Source organism: Galeopterus variegatus, unplaced genomic scaffold (assembly GCF_000696425.1).
Source record: "Galeopterus variegatus unplaced genomic scaffold, G_variegatus-3.0.2 Scaffold429, whole genome shotgun sequence".
NCBI lineage: Eukaryota > Metazoa > Chordata > Mammalia > Dermoptera > Cynocephalidae > Galeopterus > Galeopterus variegatus.
Window position 1 is genome coordinate 149,585 of NW_007726540.1, and position 15,608 is coordinate 165,192.

Sequence of the window (15,608 nt, forward strand, 5' to 3'; positions counted from 1 at the left end):
AGAGTCTTTTGGATTTCAGCCATCCTAACAGGGGTGAGATGGTATCTCATACGACCCCAAAAGCACGGGCAACCAAAGGAAAAATAAACAAATGGGATTACATCAAACTGAAGAGCTTCTGCAAAGCAAAAGAAACAATTAACAGAGTTAAAAGACAACCACCAGAGTGGGAGAAAATATTTGCAAAATATACATCCGACAAAGGATTAATATCCCGAATATACAAGGAACTCAAACAACTTTACAAGAAAAAAACAAGCAACCCAATTAAAAAATGGGCAAAAGAGCTAAGTAGACATTTCTCTAAAGAATATAAACAAATGGCCAACAAACATATGAAAAATGCTCAACATCACTCAGCATCCGGGAAATGCAAATCAAAACCACACTGAGATACCATCTCACCCCTGTTAGGATGGCTAAAATCCAAAAGACTCTGAACGATAAATCCTGGCGAGGTTGCGGAGAAAAAGGAACTCTCATACATTGTTGGTGGGAATGCAAAATGGTGCAACCCCTATGGAAAATGGTTTGGAGGTTCCTCAAACAGCTGAAGATAGATCTACCATATGATCCAGCTATCCCACTGCTGGGAATATACCCAGAGGAATGGAAATCATCAAGTCGAAGGTATACCTGTTCCCCATTGTTAAATGATGCCATTTGCAACAACATAGATGGACCTTGAGAGAATTATATTAAGTGAAACGATTCAAGCAGAGAAAAAGAAATACCACATGTTCTCACTTATTGGTGGGAGCTAAAAATAAATAAATAAATTCACACACACACACACACACACACACACACAACCGGGGCGGGGGGAAGAAGACATAACCACTCCAGTTCCTTGAAGTTAATACAACAAGCAAACAGAAAGGACATTGTTGGGTGGGAGGGAGGAGAGGGAGGAGAGAGGGAGGTCTCGGTAATGGGCCACAATAATGAACCACATTGTATATCAACAAAATAAAATTAAAAAAAAAAAGCAAAGAAAATATTTGGGGACAAATGACAATGAAAACTTAACATACCAAAACTCGTGAGATGTGTCAAATGCAGTACGAAGGGGGAAAGTTGTAATGATAAATGCCTACATTAAAAAAGAAGAAAGATTTCAAATAAATGATCTAACTTTATACCCCAAGAAACTAGAAAAAGAACAAACTAAGCCCAAATTTATCAGCAGAAGTAATTAAGTTTAGAGCAGAAATAAATGAAATAGAGAATATAAAAAGTTAGTGATACTAAGAATTTATTTTTTGAAAAGATCATCAAAACTGGACAAAACTTTAGCTGAGGTAATTAAGAAAAAAAGAGCAAAGACTGAAATAAATATAATCAGAAACAGAAGACATTACAACAGATGCAACAAAATTAAGAGGATTATAAGAGACTCCTATGGACAATTATACACCAACAAATTAGATAACCTAGAAAAAATGGATAAATTCCCAAACACATAAAACTTACAAAGACTGAATCATGAAGAAACAGAAAGTCTGAACAGACCTATAACTAGTAAGGAGATTGAATTAGTAATCAAAAACCTTTCAACAAAGACAAGCCCAGGACCAGATGGTTTCAGTGGTGAATTCTACAAAATATTTGAAGAAGTATTAGCACCAGACTTGCTCACACTCCTCCAAAAATTGAAGAGGAGGGAGCACTTCCATACTCATTTTATGAGGCCAGCTTTATCCTGATACCAATGGGCAGAAAAAGACACTAAAAGAATGGAAACCTGAATTCAACAGGACATTAAAGGGATCATATACCATGACCAAGTGAGATTTCTCCCTGGGATGTAAGGATGGTTCATTGTACCAAAATCAATCAATGTGATATTCTATATTAAAGGAACAAGGGATAGAAATCAAATGATCATCTCAATAGATGCAGAAAAAGCATTTGTCAAAGTTCAACACCCTTTCATGATAGAAACACTAAATAAACAGGAATAAAAAGAAATTACCTGAACATAATAAAGGCCATATATGAAAAGCCTGCAGCTGACATTAAACTCAATGATGAAAAACTAAAGGTTTTCCTTCACAATTAGGAAGAAGACAAGGATGCTCACTTTTGCCACTTCTAGTCAACATAATACTAGAAGTATTAGCCAGAGCTGTTAGGCAAGAAGAAATAAAAAGCATTCAAATCAGAAAGGAAGAAGTAAAATTATCTCTGCAGGTGACATGGTCTTGTATGTAAAAAATCAAGACTTCGGGCCGGCCCGGTGGCGCACTGGATAGTGCGCCGCTTGGGAAGTGTGGCGGCGCTCCCGCCCGAGGGTTCGGATCCCACATACAGACCGGTTCCCGCTCACTGGCTGAGTGAGGCGCGGGAGCAGCACCGAGGGTTGCGATCCCGTTGCCGGTCCCCGGTCCGGTACAGGGGCAACACTGAGGGTTGCGATCCGTTGCCGGACACGGAAAAAGACAAAAAAAAAAAATCAAGACTCCACAAAAGTACTGTTAGAACTAATAAATGAATTCAGTAAAGTTGCAGGAAATACAAAACCAACATACAAAAATCAGTTGTGTTTCTATGCACCAACAATGAACTATCCAAAAAGGAAATTAAAAAAGCAATTCATTTACAATAGCACCAAAAACAATAAAATAGATAGGAATAAACTTAACCAAGAATGTGAAAGACTTGTATACTAAAAACTACAAAATATTGGTGAAAGAAATCAAAGACATAAGTAAATGAAGACATCCTATGTTCATGGATTGGAAGACAATATTGTTAAAATGTCCATATAGCCAAAGCAATCTATAGGTTCACTGTAATCCCTGTTAAATTCCCAGTGACATTTTTTACAGACATAGGAAAAACAATTCTAAAATCTATATGGAACCAAAAAGAACCCTGAATAGCCAAAACAATTTTGAGAAAGATCAAAGCTGGAGGCCTCATGCTTCCTGATTAATCAAAACAGCATGGTACTGGCATAAAGACAGACATATAGGTCAATGGAACAGAATACAGAGACCAGAAATAAACCACTTGTATATAGTCAAATGGTCTTCAACAAGGGTGTCAAGACTACACAATGGGGAAAGAATAGTCTTTTCATCAAACGGTGCTGGGAAAACTAGATATCCACGTGCAAAAGAGTAGAATTGGATACTTATTTTACACTATACACAAAAATCAACTAAAAATGGATTAAAGACTTAAACAAGAGACCTGAAACTATAAAACTCCTAGGAGAAAACATAGGGTAAAGAATCTTCATAACATTTGTCTTGGCAAATTTCTGAGATAAGATCTCAAAAACACAGGCCACAGGCAGCAAAAGCAAAAATAGAGAAGTGGGACTACATTAAACTAAAAATCTTTTGCACAGCAAAGGAAAATCAACATAGTGAAAAGACAATCTGCAGTATGGGAGAAACTATTTGCAAACCATATATCTGACAAAGAGTTTATATCCAAAATATGTGAGTATAAGGAACTCCTACAATTTCAGTAGCAAAAAAACAGATAACCAAATTTAAAATATAGGCAAAGGGCTTGAATAGATATTTCTCCAAAGAAGACATACAAATAGCCAACAGGTATATGAAAAGGTGCTCAACATTGCTAATCATCAGTGAAATACAAATCAAAACCCCAGTGAGATATCACCTCATACCTATTAAAATAGCCATTACAAAAAATAAAAATAAAAAACCACCAGAAAATAACAAGTGTTTGCAATGATGTACAGAAATTGGAGTCCTTATGCACTATTGATGGGATGTAAAATCATGCAGCTGCTATGAAAAACAGTTTGGAGTTTCCTCAAAAATTAAAAATAAAACTACCATATGATCTAGCAACCTCATTTTTGCGTAAGTATCCGAAAGAATTAAAATCAGGATCTACAAGAGATATTTGCATTCCTATGTTCACTGCAGCCTTACAATAGCCAAGAGGTGGAAACAACTTAAAGGTCCATTGACAGATGAATGGATAAAGAAAATATGGTATACACATGGAATACTATTCAATAATAAAAAAGAAGGAAATCCCGTCATATGCTACAGTGTTCTCAAGAACCTTGAGAACATTATGTTAAGTAAAATAGGCCAGGCACAGAAGGACAAATATTGCATTATTCTACTTATATAAGGTATTTGTAGTAGTCAAACTAACAGAAGCAGAAAGTAGAATGACGGTTGCAAGGGGCTGGGGGGAGGGGGAAACGGGGAGTTACTATAGAGTTTCAGTTATGCAAGATGAAAAAGTTCTAGAGATCTGTTGTACAACATTGTGCTTATAGTCAAAAATGCTGTAACATACACTCAAAACTCTGGTAAGAGGGTAGATCTCAAATTATGTTTTTTATCACAAGTAAGGAAAAAGCCTATGCGAGTGGGGTCACAACTACAAATGTCTGCAGGGCCAGGCCAGTACCGTAAGTGAGTAAAGCTGGGCAGGTGAAAGAGTGAATATAGAGTGCAGTGTGCTCTGTTGAACTGGAAAGCACGTGTCCTGAGTAAGGGATCAGTCACCACTCACTCCAGCTAATTGCAGCCCTGCAGGGTTGAGGTAGGGCCAGATTTGATTTTCCCAAAGAAGCCACAAAACCTGAGTTTAATGCAAACTGTTTCCATTTTTAATTGAAAATACTTAAAACTCTCTATGGATGATCCCCCCTATTCTACTGCCTAGCAAACTGAAACATGTGGTGTATTAGGCCACAGGATGGTCAGTTTATAATCTCTGTACTAGGAGGGTTAATTTGGCATTTGTATGCAGGATCAATTAGAGAAAGACCAGGGATAGATGAAGTAATTAGGGGCTTCTAGGTAAAAAGCAGTGAATGCCTGAACCAGAACAGAGGTAGGAGAAATACAGATGGGAGAGCAGAGTGAGTTGGAATTGAGAACACAGACTGGCAGGAGTGAGTGGTCAGCTGATTTGGCATGGAGTGGGGATGAGATAGAGAAGATAAAAACTTTTTCAAGGTTTGGAGCCTTTTGAGAGTAAGTTGGAGCCATGTGCCCTTCTCCTCTAAATCCTTGAAGGTGTATTTACTAATAACAGGGATATTGTCTTCCTTAGCCATAACACAGTGATCAAAATTGGGAAATTTAACCTTGATGCAATACCATTATCTAATTCATAGTCCATATTCAAATTCTATCAATTATTCCAATAAGTATGTGTGTTTTTAATAAGCTGAAAACTAGTATCTAGACTGAACTCAAAGAATCCCTTGTAAGAGAGCTAGCAGAATTACATAACAAGGTACTCTCTGGCTGCATGCCATTTCTCTCCTGGGTGGTTCCCAGCCAGCCTCCAAATAGGAGCATATGTATGACCAGGCTACCAAGACACCATGAATAGTAGTAATGTATGTCTTCTGTCCATGCATTCATTGGGTGAGGATACAATAATACTAGGGAGGAAATTCCACAGGAGAAGGCATGACATAGGAAAATTGAGTTCCTTTGACATGCAGACAGTAAGTTCCATGCAACAAATATTTATGAATAAGCTTCTATGAAGTCTGTGGGAGGGAAACATGAATGCCTATTAGAAAGCTCCAAGGAAGCTTCTTGGAGGAGACAGGATTTGTGTTGACCCTCCAAGGAGAGGTAGGACTTCTCCAGAAGGGCCTGGTACCTGCAGAGACAGGGTAATATGGAAGCACTCTGCTTTATAGAAGGTAATTGTAATCCTGGGATTCACGCTTGTATACAAACCAGTTAAATATTTATAGAAATGGTGACATAATAGAATATATCAAACAGTAATATTGCAAAGAGGTTGGTTGAAAATTTGGATGGGGTAACAAGTGTTTACCATTTTCCTAACCTGTGAGAATAGTTAAAAAATGTAATGGGGAAGGGCCGGCCTGGTGGCGCACTGCTATAGTGCGCCGCCTGGGAAGCGCGGTGGCGCTCCCACCGAGGGTTCGGATCCCACATACAGACCGGTTCCCGCTCACTGGCTGAGCGAGGCGCGGGGGCGACACCGAGGGTGGCGATCCCGTTGCCGGTCCCGGTCCGGTACGGGGGCGACACTGAGGGTTGCGATCCGTTGCTGGACATGGAAAAAGACAAAAAAAAAAAAAATGTAATGGGGAATGAGCAAATTGTTTACTGAGGGATACAGCGTTGAAAAAAGTACTTTTTCTTTTCCTTATTCAGCAAAATATCTACTTTAGGGATATGTCTGGTTTTTCCCTCCTGATTTTCTACATCTTCCAGTAGAACTACTATTATTTAATCTAAATGTATTTGTACTTCCTTTTCAAGGTGAGGACCAAGGATCATGTATTTGATAATGTCGGCCACCTTATCAGATACCATATGGATAATAGTTTGCCAATCATCTCTTCTGGAAGCGAAGTAAGCCTTAAACAACCAGTGAAAAAAGATAATAATTCAGGACTTTTGCATTCCAACAAATGACAATATTGAAGCACCTTCTCACTGATATTTCAAGAAACTCCATTTTGTGTTAGGATACAAAGATAATTCGAACTTTGTTTCTAGATAAAATAGAGTACAAATTGTAAAGTGCATCTTTCTGAGACCATCAAGGACTAGGTAGGTCCTTTACAAAACAAAGAACTAACAAAAATTGATCTTTGGAAAATGAAAATAAGAGAGGAAGAGGACTGGTTCATTTGAAAAGAAATTATACGTGTGCACGGATATCACTTTTTAAGGTCATGTTGCATTGATAACAAGCTAAAAGCACAATATAAATTTCACATGCTAAAGACAACTTGAATGAACTGCTAGGGCAGTAGTATGTGCCTTTCAACTTGATAATTTGGGGACATTTTGATATTGGGGAGATTAGTTCTAAGTGTCATCATGTTCTATAACTACAGAACCATTTGCCAAAAAAACAAAAAAAAAAAGGTTTTTCTTGCTACAAAAAAAAGAAAGAATTTGCCTGATGGTGATTTTTATTACATTTTTTGTTTAGTAGCATTTTTCGCTGCAATGTTAAAATAAATATGACATTGAATTCAGACTGTGTCTATGCCAGTGGAATCAGATCAAAAGCCACTGAATGTGCTGGTATGTTTTATTGGTCTGTCCCATCTGCTGGTTGAAGGGTTGGGGCTCAGATTCTCTGGCCTAGTATTTCTCAATCTTTGCTATTCAGACTGTTTATAGCATGTGACAAACTGAAGAGGCCAAATTTAGCAGTCATTTCTTATTTCATCATATTCTCTCCTGACTCCCCACCAAAAAAAAGCACATGAGTACATGGATATAAAGACAGCAAACAAAACCTGTATTCAATATCCAAATTGGTTCCATTCTTCTTGAAAGTACAGAATTTATTTGGAAGTACAGGGGAATTTCCTCTTGACTGGTTGCCACTGAATCATAGTCTCTCACCTACATGTACTGTTGGCACCTTTTCTAGGTATGATCAGACAAAATGCAGGAGGGAGAAAACTTATTGAATGAAACAGTTGAAAAGATTTGCCACATGTAGACCAGCTGGTAACTGATAGCGTAATGAAGCATTGTGTAGAGAAAAGCACTAGGCTGGGGCTCCTCAGTGTGATCTTGGGCAAGTTTCTGAGCCTTCCTGGATTCCATTTTCCTTGTTTATAAAATCAGGGAGCTGGGCTAGGTGAATTCAGAGGTCTACTGCAGTTCTAACATAGTATGAGTTTATAAAAAGCAAGTTTTTTGTTTGTTAGGGGTCAACCAATCTGTATAGTTAAGTTAAACAATTCAGCTTTTTTTCCTTAGACTGTGTCTATGCTCACAGAATGAATGGCACAAATGAGATCAACATTCACATAATTCTGACCCCAAGCCTTTCAGTTTAAAACACTGAATCTTTGGAATAATACAGGTAATGATGGTAGAAGTGGATTTGGTTTGGTTTGAGTAGCAGAAAACAGCCTCACTCCTTTACTTGCCTTTTCATTTAGAGGTATGGCCGTTCTGTAGAGTGTTTTTTTGTTTGTTTGTTTGTTTGTTTTATCCTGAGTTATCTGGACAATTGCCTTAACTTCATTTCATTTTGGTTATGTAGATACAACTTAATCTTTGTAATTGTAATATAATTACTAAGTTTTAAATAAAATATGGGAAACTTCTTTTGGATTGAAATCATCAGAAACCAAGTTCGTTAAACTCTCTCTTTTATGTAAAGGCTTATGATTTTATTTTATTTCTATTACCATTGATTTCTTGCATAGGTTTGTTTTCTTTTATACAACTACGAAATTATGTATTTTTCATCAGTTTTCCAGATGTTTTAGTTCTTGATCATCTGTCCTCATAAAGGGGATTATCAATAAAAACCTATGGGTAATCTAACCACTTTCATCAGAGACAGGACAGGGCTGTGGTCTCAGTCTGGCTGAGCAGTGTTAACTGGGTAGCAAGAAAGAGTTCCTAATGCAAATAGATGCAGAGAGTATAAGTGGTGTGAGCACTACACGTGGAGAATCAGTATTTGACTATAATGGTATAGTAGTTAGATAAGCAAGTACTGCACTTACAAATACCACAGACACAGTTAAAACAAATGAAACAAAAGAAATATCTGCATGCTATTTTAATCTCACATTCTTATCTTCATCTGTCTTAAAGTGGAAATTCATTTGCCTATAAATACCTGTAAATGACTTTCTAAAAAAAAAATAAATGATTATTGCTTTGTGACAATTGACAGTATATGGCTGGTGTTTGGGATTTGGAAAATGTATCATTTGAAGGTGTATTGGGGTCCTGGCAGGAAACATGTGGCTCACTCAAATTGGGTAATTCGAGGAGAGTTTAATAAAAGGACTATTTACAAAGGTGTGGGCCAGGGTATAGAGAAACTACAAAGGAGAATGCAGTGCCCTGTGGGGTGGAGGGAGCAGTTATAGAATCTGGAGAAACAATTGTGTGCAAAGACTGCCTTTTAGGAGGGGCCTGTAGTGGAAGGATGCCATTAGCCTTGGTGACTCAACAGAGGTGGCTAGGGGCATTAATAACCTGACTTTTTCCTGCCCCATCTCCCTGATTTCTGTTGGGATTATCTCCTGGCCCAAGCAACTTGAAGACAGAAAGCAAGGAAGCTCCTTGATGCAGTCCTGAAGGTCAGCCTCCTGGGGCACACAGGAGGATGAAAAGGGTGGAGAGGGGATCTGCAAGGGTAAACAGAGTACATCCAGTACAGAGAACTTTTTTTTTTTTCCTGTGGCTGGCTAGGATGGGGATCTGAGCCCTTGACGTTGGTGTTCAGTACAGAGGACTTTGAAGATAGTCAGGCTTCTAAAAGCATCAGAGAAGGGTTGGATTAGCCAGTAAGGCAAAGCTAATTTGCAAGCAATAAGTGCATATTTTCAGGTGAATCACAGCAAAAATGTCACGATGTTTTGAGGTGTTGATTATTTTGCTTAAAAACAACTTCAGATACGGAGATAATTTTAATCTTCAGCCTTTATGCTTCTTGCAAGTCCTACTAATCTTGCCATTATTTATCTTGTAATTATAGAAAAGTAATTAATCTGACCCTGCTACTTCTTATGATTAGAATTATAGATCCACATAGGTTACAATATGAGATCATTTCTTACAATGTGAAACATACCATCTACACCTGTGGAAAACATTTAAATATCCACATACTAGTGCTAAAAATGAATTGTTACTTTAATCCCTTTGAGCTTCTTATACAAGGTAAGGAAAGGCTCTTTTCTTAGTTGGTATGCTCCTCCTTGCTCTAGTTATAGGCACTTAATCTCTCTGTAGTTTTTCATTGTCCTACTAATGGGACAAATAGCCTTATTAGTGTGGGAATGAAAGACGTAATTATTACAGACCCTAAAAACATCAAAGGAATAATAAGGGAATGCTACCCATGGTTCGACACATAAATTTGACAACTTTGATGAGTTAGGCCAATTTTTCAAAAACCATAAACTACTGCAATTCACCCAATATGAAATCGATCATTTGCACCTCAGGGCCTGCCCCAGACCTGAGGCATGGGGAAGGGGACCAGACACACCCCACAACCAGGCACACCGCCAGCACCAAGAAACATGCCGAAAACATCACCTCCATGTGGGTGGCCCACCACAGCAACCACAATAACCATGGCTGCAGCAAAAGCAGCTAGATGCCATAACCACCACGCAGATGGTCCACCAACCACTGGAGTGCATTGACACAAGGATAGTCACGAGCAGAGATAAAGAAAAGATGTATCTCTCCACAAAGCCCATTTCAGAGTGATAGAAGAAGCATCTGCTCTGTGATAATATTGGGGGAACTGATCATACCTCTCAGCATTGGACAGATCATCTAGGCAACAAATTAACAGAGTGACCTTTATTCTTTCAGAAGGTGAGAAGAAATCTAGGGTAATTAGAGGGCGGAGGGGGGAGGGAATGGGGGAAAGGGAGAGATTGGACAAAGGGCATAAGAATAATTACGATTTGTAACAATATACTAGTAATATTGATTTGGTCAACATATATCAATGTTGAACCCCCAAAATATGTATAATCAATTTTGATTCAATAAAATAAATTTAAAAATAATAATTAAAAAAAAAATGAATAGCCACAATTTTTTAAAAAATTCAATTCACAGTTAAGAACCTACCACAAAGTAAATTCTACGCTCAGATTATTTCACTGGAGAAATCTACCAGTCATTTATAGAATGTCAGTGCTGTGCAATCACTTTTAGAACATTAAAGAGAAGGGAACACTTCCCAATTCACTTTTTGAAGCTAATATTACTCTGACATCAAAACCAGACAATGACAGCACAGAAAAAGAAAACTACAGATCGATATCCCTCTGAATAAAGATGCAAAAATCCTTAACAGAATATTAGCATGTAGTATTCACCAATATATTAAAATAATTATACAACAAGACTAAGTGAGGTTTATTCTAAGCATACAAGGCTGGCTCATTGTCTGGAAGTCAATCACTGTGATCTACAAAATGTTGATGAAGGAAATAAAAGAATATCACATATCAACAATCTAAAGAAGAAAAATCATATCATATCAATTGATGCAGAAAATGCATTTGACAAAATTAAACATCCATTTAGGATTATAGAAAAAACAAACTTCTCAGAAAACTAGAAATAGATAAAGAGCATCTACAAAAAAACCTGCAGCTAACATTATACTTACTAGTGATGGCCTGAATCCTTTCCTCCTAAAATCAGAAACAAGGAAAGGAAGTCTGCTATCATGACTCGTAGTCAGCATATTTCTGGTAGTGCTAGACAGTCAATAAAGCAAGGAAAGGAAATAAAAGTCATAGAAGATCAGAAAGGAAGAAATAAAACTGTTCCCACTTGCAGATGACATTGTCTATATCCAGAATCCCAAGGAATCTACAAACAAATAAACAAACAAAAAATCCCCAAACTTCCAGAACTAATAAGCTTAGCAAAGTTCAGAGGACACAAGATAAACATACAAAATTCAGCTATATTTCTGTATTCTAGCATGAACACATAGACACCAAAATTAAAAATGCAATATCATTTATAGTTTTTCAAAAAAATATGTAATACATGTAAATCTAACAAAACTTGTACAGGTCGCATGCTGAAAACTACAAAATGCTGATGATGGAAATTAAAGAATAAATAAATGGATAACCATGTTCATGGATTGGAAGATTCAACATAGTAGAGACATTTATTCTCCCCAAATTGATATACAGACTTAATGCATTTCCTACCACAATTCCAGCAAGACTCTCTGTAGGTATAGACAAGATTATTCTAAAATTCATGTAGAAAAGCAAAAGAACTAAAGTAGCTAACACAATTTTGAAAAAGAAGAACAAAGCAGAAGGAATCAGTCTATCTGATTTCAAGACTTATTATACAGTTATAGTAATAAAGACTGTGTTGTTGGTAGAGGAATAGACACATAAATCAATGGAACAGAATAGAGAACTAAGAAAAAAAACCACTCAAATATGTTCAATTGATTTTTGACAAAGATGCAAAAGCAACTTATAATGGATGAAGAGGAGCATTTTCAACACTTGGTGCTGGAGCAATCGAACATCTGTGGGCAAAGCAATGAACCTCATACTTTATATAAACATTAAGTCAAATGGATTATGGACTTAAATATAAGATGTAAAGCTTTAGGAAAAAACATAGGAGAATGTCTTCGGGATACATAGGGCTAGACAAAGAGTTCTTCAACTCCACACAATCTATAAAGAGAAAGACTGGTACATTAGACTTCATCAAAATTGCAAAATTTTGCACTGTAAAAGACTGTTAAGAGGATGAGGGACAAGTTATAGACTGGGAGTAAATGTTTGCAAATCACATACCTGAAAAGAGCAAGTATCTAGAATATATATTTTAAATCTCTAAAAACTCAACAGTAAAAAAAAAAACAAACCCAGTTAGAAAATAAGCAAAAGGCATGAACAGACATTTCACCAAAGAAAATATAAAGATGGCAAATAAAAACATAAAAATGCGTTCAACATTGTTAGCCAGTTGGGAAATGTAAATTAAAACCACAATGAGATATCGCTACACACCTATCAGAATGGATAAAAAAATAAAAATACCACTAAATGATGGCTAGGAGAGGAGAAAGTAGAACGCGCATATGTTCCTGGTGAGAATGTAAAGTAGTTCAGCCACTCTGAAAAAAAGTTTGGTAGTGTATTAAAAAACTAAACATGTAACTAAAATTCAACTCAGCAATTACAATTCTGAGCATTGATTACAGAGAAATGAAAACTTATGTTCACACAAAAATTTGTACAGGAGTGTTCATAATGGCTTTGTTTGTAATAACTAAAAACTGGAAACCCATATGTCCTTCCACTGGTGAAATGAATGGTTAAGTACATTCATACCAAGGAGTACTACTAAGCAATAAAAAGGAAGAACTATTGGGAGACACAACAACTTGGATGAATCTCCAGAGAATTGTGCGGAGTGAAAAAAGCCAGTCTCAAAAGGTTATGAACTGTATAACTACATTTATATAACTTTCTTGAAATGATACAATTATAGAAATGAAGAACAGATTAGGGGTTGCTATGTGTCTCCCCCAAATTCATGTGCTGAAACCAATTCATCAAAGTGGTAATATTAGGAGGTGAGACCTTTGTGAGGTGATTATATTAGGGCCATTGTAGAAGAGGCTCCAGAGAGCTGTCTTGACCCTTTTGCCATGTGAGGATGCAGAAAGAAGATGTCTTCTATGAACCAGGAAACGGACCCTCATCAGACACCAAATCTGCTGGTGCTTTGATCTTGGATTTTCCAGCCTCCAGAACTATGAGAAATCTCTGTTGCTTATAAGCTACCCAGTTTATGGTATTTTGTTACAGCAATCCCAACCGACTAAAACGGGTTAAGGAGAGAGTTGGTAGGAAGAAAGGAAGTGGGTACGATTATAAAAGGGTAACGTGAAAGATCCTTTTGATGATGGAATTGTTTTGTTTCTTGACTTCATCAATGTGGATATTCTTGTTGCTATACTGTAGTATAATTTTGCAAGATGTTATCATTGGTGGAAAATGGGTAAAGCTTACAGGAGATCTCCCTGTATTATTTCTCACAACTGCCTATGAATCTACAATTTTCTCGAAATAAAAAGTTTAATTTTAAAAAGTTTGTGGGTAGAACCTAGATATATCAAGAGATTTTAGGAAGATTGCTACTTTAATTAACCCCTGGAAGTTTCACTGAATGTACTTCATCCACAGAACATGGTGACAGGAACATCTTTGTAGTCCTAAGTCCCATCATACCAGAGCTAGGATGGTTCAGTTGGATAAGCTGCATGTGACCTCACATTCATGAAGGTCCTCAAATGTGAATGTTTATCATCATCTCTAGAGAGACGCTGACAAGATCAAAGGATGGCAAACAAGGATGTTGCAGGAGACACAGTCAATGCCCTTGAGTACCTTGAACAATTTCTGTATACCCCTGCCCTGGGTTTTGTGTGTTTTGCTTCTGTCTGCACTGTCACTCCGTTCATTCTGAGGACACACTCAGGCTAATGGAGCTGCTTTGGGTCACCAAGAGCCAGAGGTGCCTGAGTTTACTCCTCACCCTTCTCTGCCACCGTTAATTCTAGTGCAAGAGTGTGAAAGCCCAGTTCCCTCGCCTTTGTCCTCTTACATTCCAGAGTTGCCTGTGGGATCAGGCTGGGGCTGGCATTCTTTTGAAATCACACTGTTGCTTGGCTTCTTCCCCTTCCCTGTCCTGCTTCCTCATTCCCTTACTGGTTTCCTCTTCCTTAATAAATCATCCGTATCTAAATTTCCATGTCAACGTTCACTTCTGGGAACCTGACCTAAGACACATGTACATCAAACAACTTTAAACATGTATCCCATGATTGTACTATATTAAGCATTCAAAAGCATTAGTATTTTTAATACATTCTGCAATTCATTTTGAATGGTATCTTTATATTATGTCGTATTTTGTCAATATGCATTTTATGACAAGCATTACATAAGCATTTAAAATATACACTGATTTTATAATCTTGTTTTGGTACTTTCTTTGTTAATATACTGAGTGTTTAAAGAAACAGAAGTGGAATGGTCTAAGCATCTCTTGGCATTTGGAAGGGTCTGCATTCCACATGCAAATATAATTCTTGAAGCTCTGGACCTTAATCAAATGGTTCACATCACTTCTTCTGATAGCTTTTACTGGTTTTCTGATTAAAAATCTTATTATGATTGAAAATCCTAAACATAAAATTCAGGCAGTTGGCTGTCACACTCTTTTGATCAAAGACCTTGCAGAAGCAAAAGACCTGTTGTTCCACATACTTTTCAACCTACCCACCCCCTTTTTGGTAGGAAAAAAGAACTCAGTGACAACAAAGAACTGAAGAGGAACAATCAGAATTGTTTATTTACTTGTTTTTACAAGAGGGACATGATCTTATTCACAAACTTTCATATTTCAAAATACTACACTGTACATTTTTCAAAAAACTTAATTTTTTACACTTGCCTCAATAATATGTTGTGAGTTATCTAAATAGAACAAATTCATAGCCAGCACATTTTGATAAAGAACAAGGATATTTTAGAGGCGTTGTAAGTTGACTGCTTTAGTAAAAGATTACTAGTAATAAAGACTTGAATCTCAACATGTATATTATTTTAAAGTGAAGTTATAGGAAAAGTGCAAGTCAATATTTTAAAGTACTTAACACATAGAGTTGGGTTAACTAAACAACTTACATCAAACTTAAGATATTGATGAAGTTAAGCAAAGACAGTAATTAAGAAGCAGGAATAACAGCTCTCAAAAACCATGATCTCCTGGGGAGTGACACTATTAACATTCTTCTCCCCAAAGTGGGATTTCTAATTATCATCAAATGTGCATGAGGGTGGGCTTTGCACTATTGCACGTAGAAATGATGAATAATCATTCTCGGTATCCTCATTTTAGTTTACAAATTCTAAACATTAGTAACCTCTAATATCTTATTTGGTAGTTTCCTAGTTGTATATAAAAATAAAACCCTATCGGGCTGGCCCGGTGGCGCACTGGATAGTGCGCCGCTTGGGAAGCATGGCGGCGCTCCCGCCCAAGGGTTCGGATCCCACATACAGACCGGTTCCCGCTCACTGGCTG

General features: G+C 37.1%; 1 protein-coding gene across 1 annotated transcript in view; it reads left to right on the forward strand.

Annotated features, from left to right (window-relative positions):
- Positions 1–7,226, forward strand: part of SHC4 (SHC (Src homology 2 domain containing) family, member 4) — a 146,720-nt gene extending 139,494 nt beyond the window's left edge. Inside the window, exon 13 of the mRNA XM_008568656.1 lies at positions 6,261–7,226. Within this exon, the coding sequence (XP_008566878.1) occupies positions 6,261–6,416 (156 nt within the window). The 3' untranslated portion in view covers positions 6,417–7,226. The remainder of the gene's footprint in view (positions 1–6,260) is intronic.
- The last annotated feature ends 8,382 nt before the right edge of the window (positions 7,227–15,608 follow it).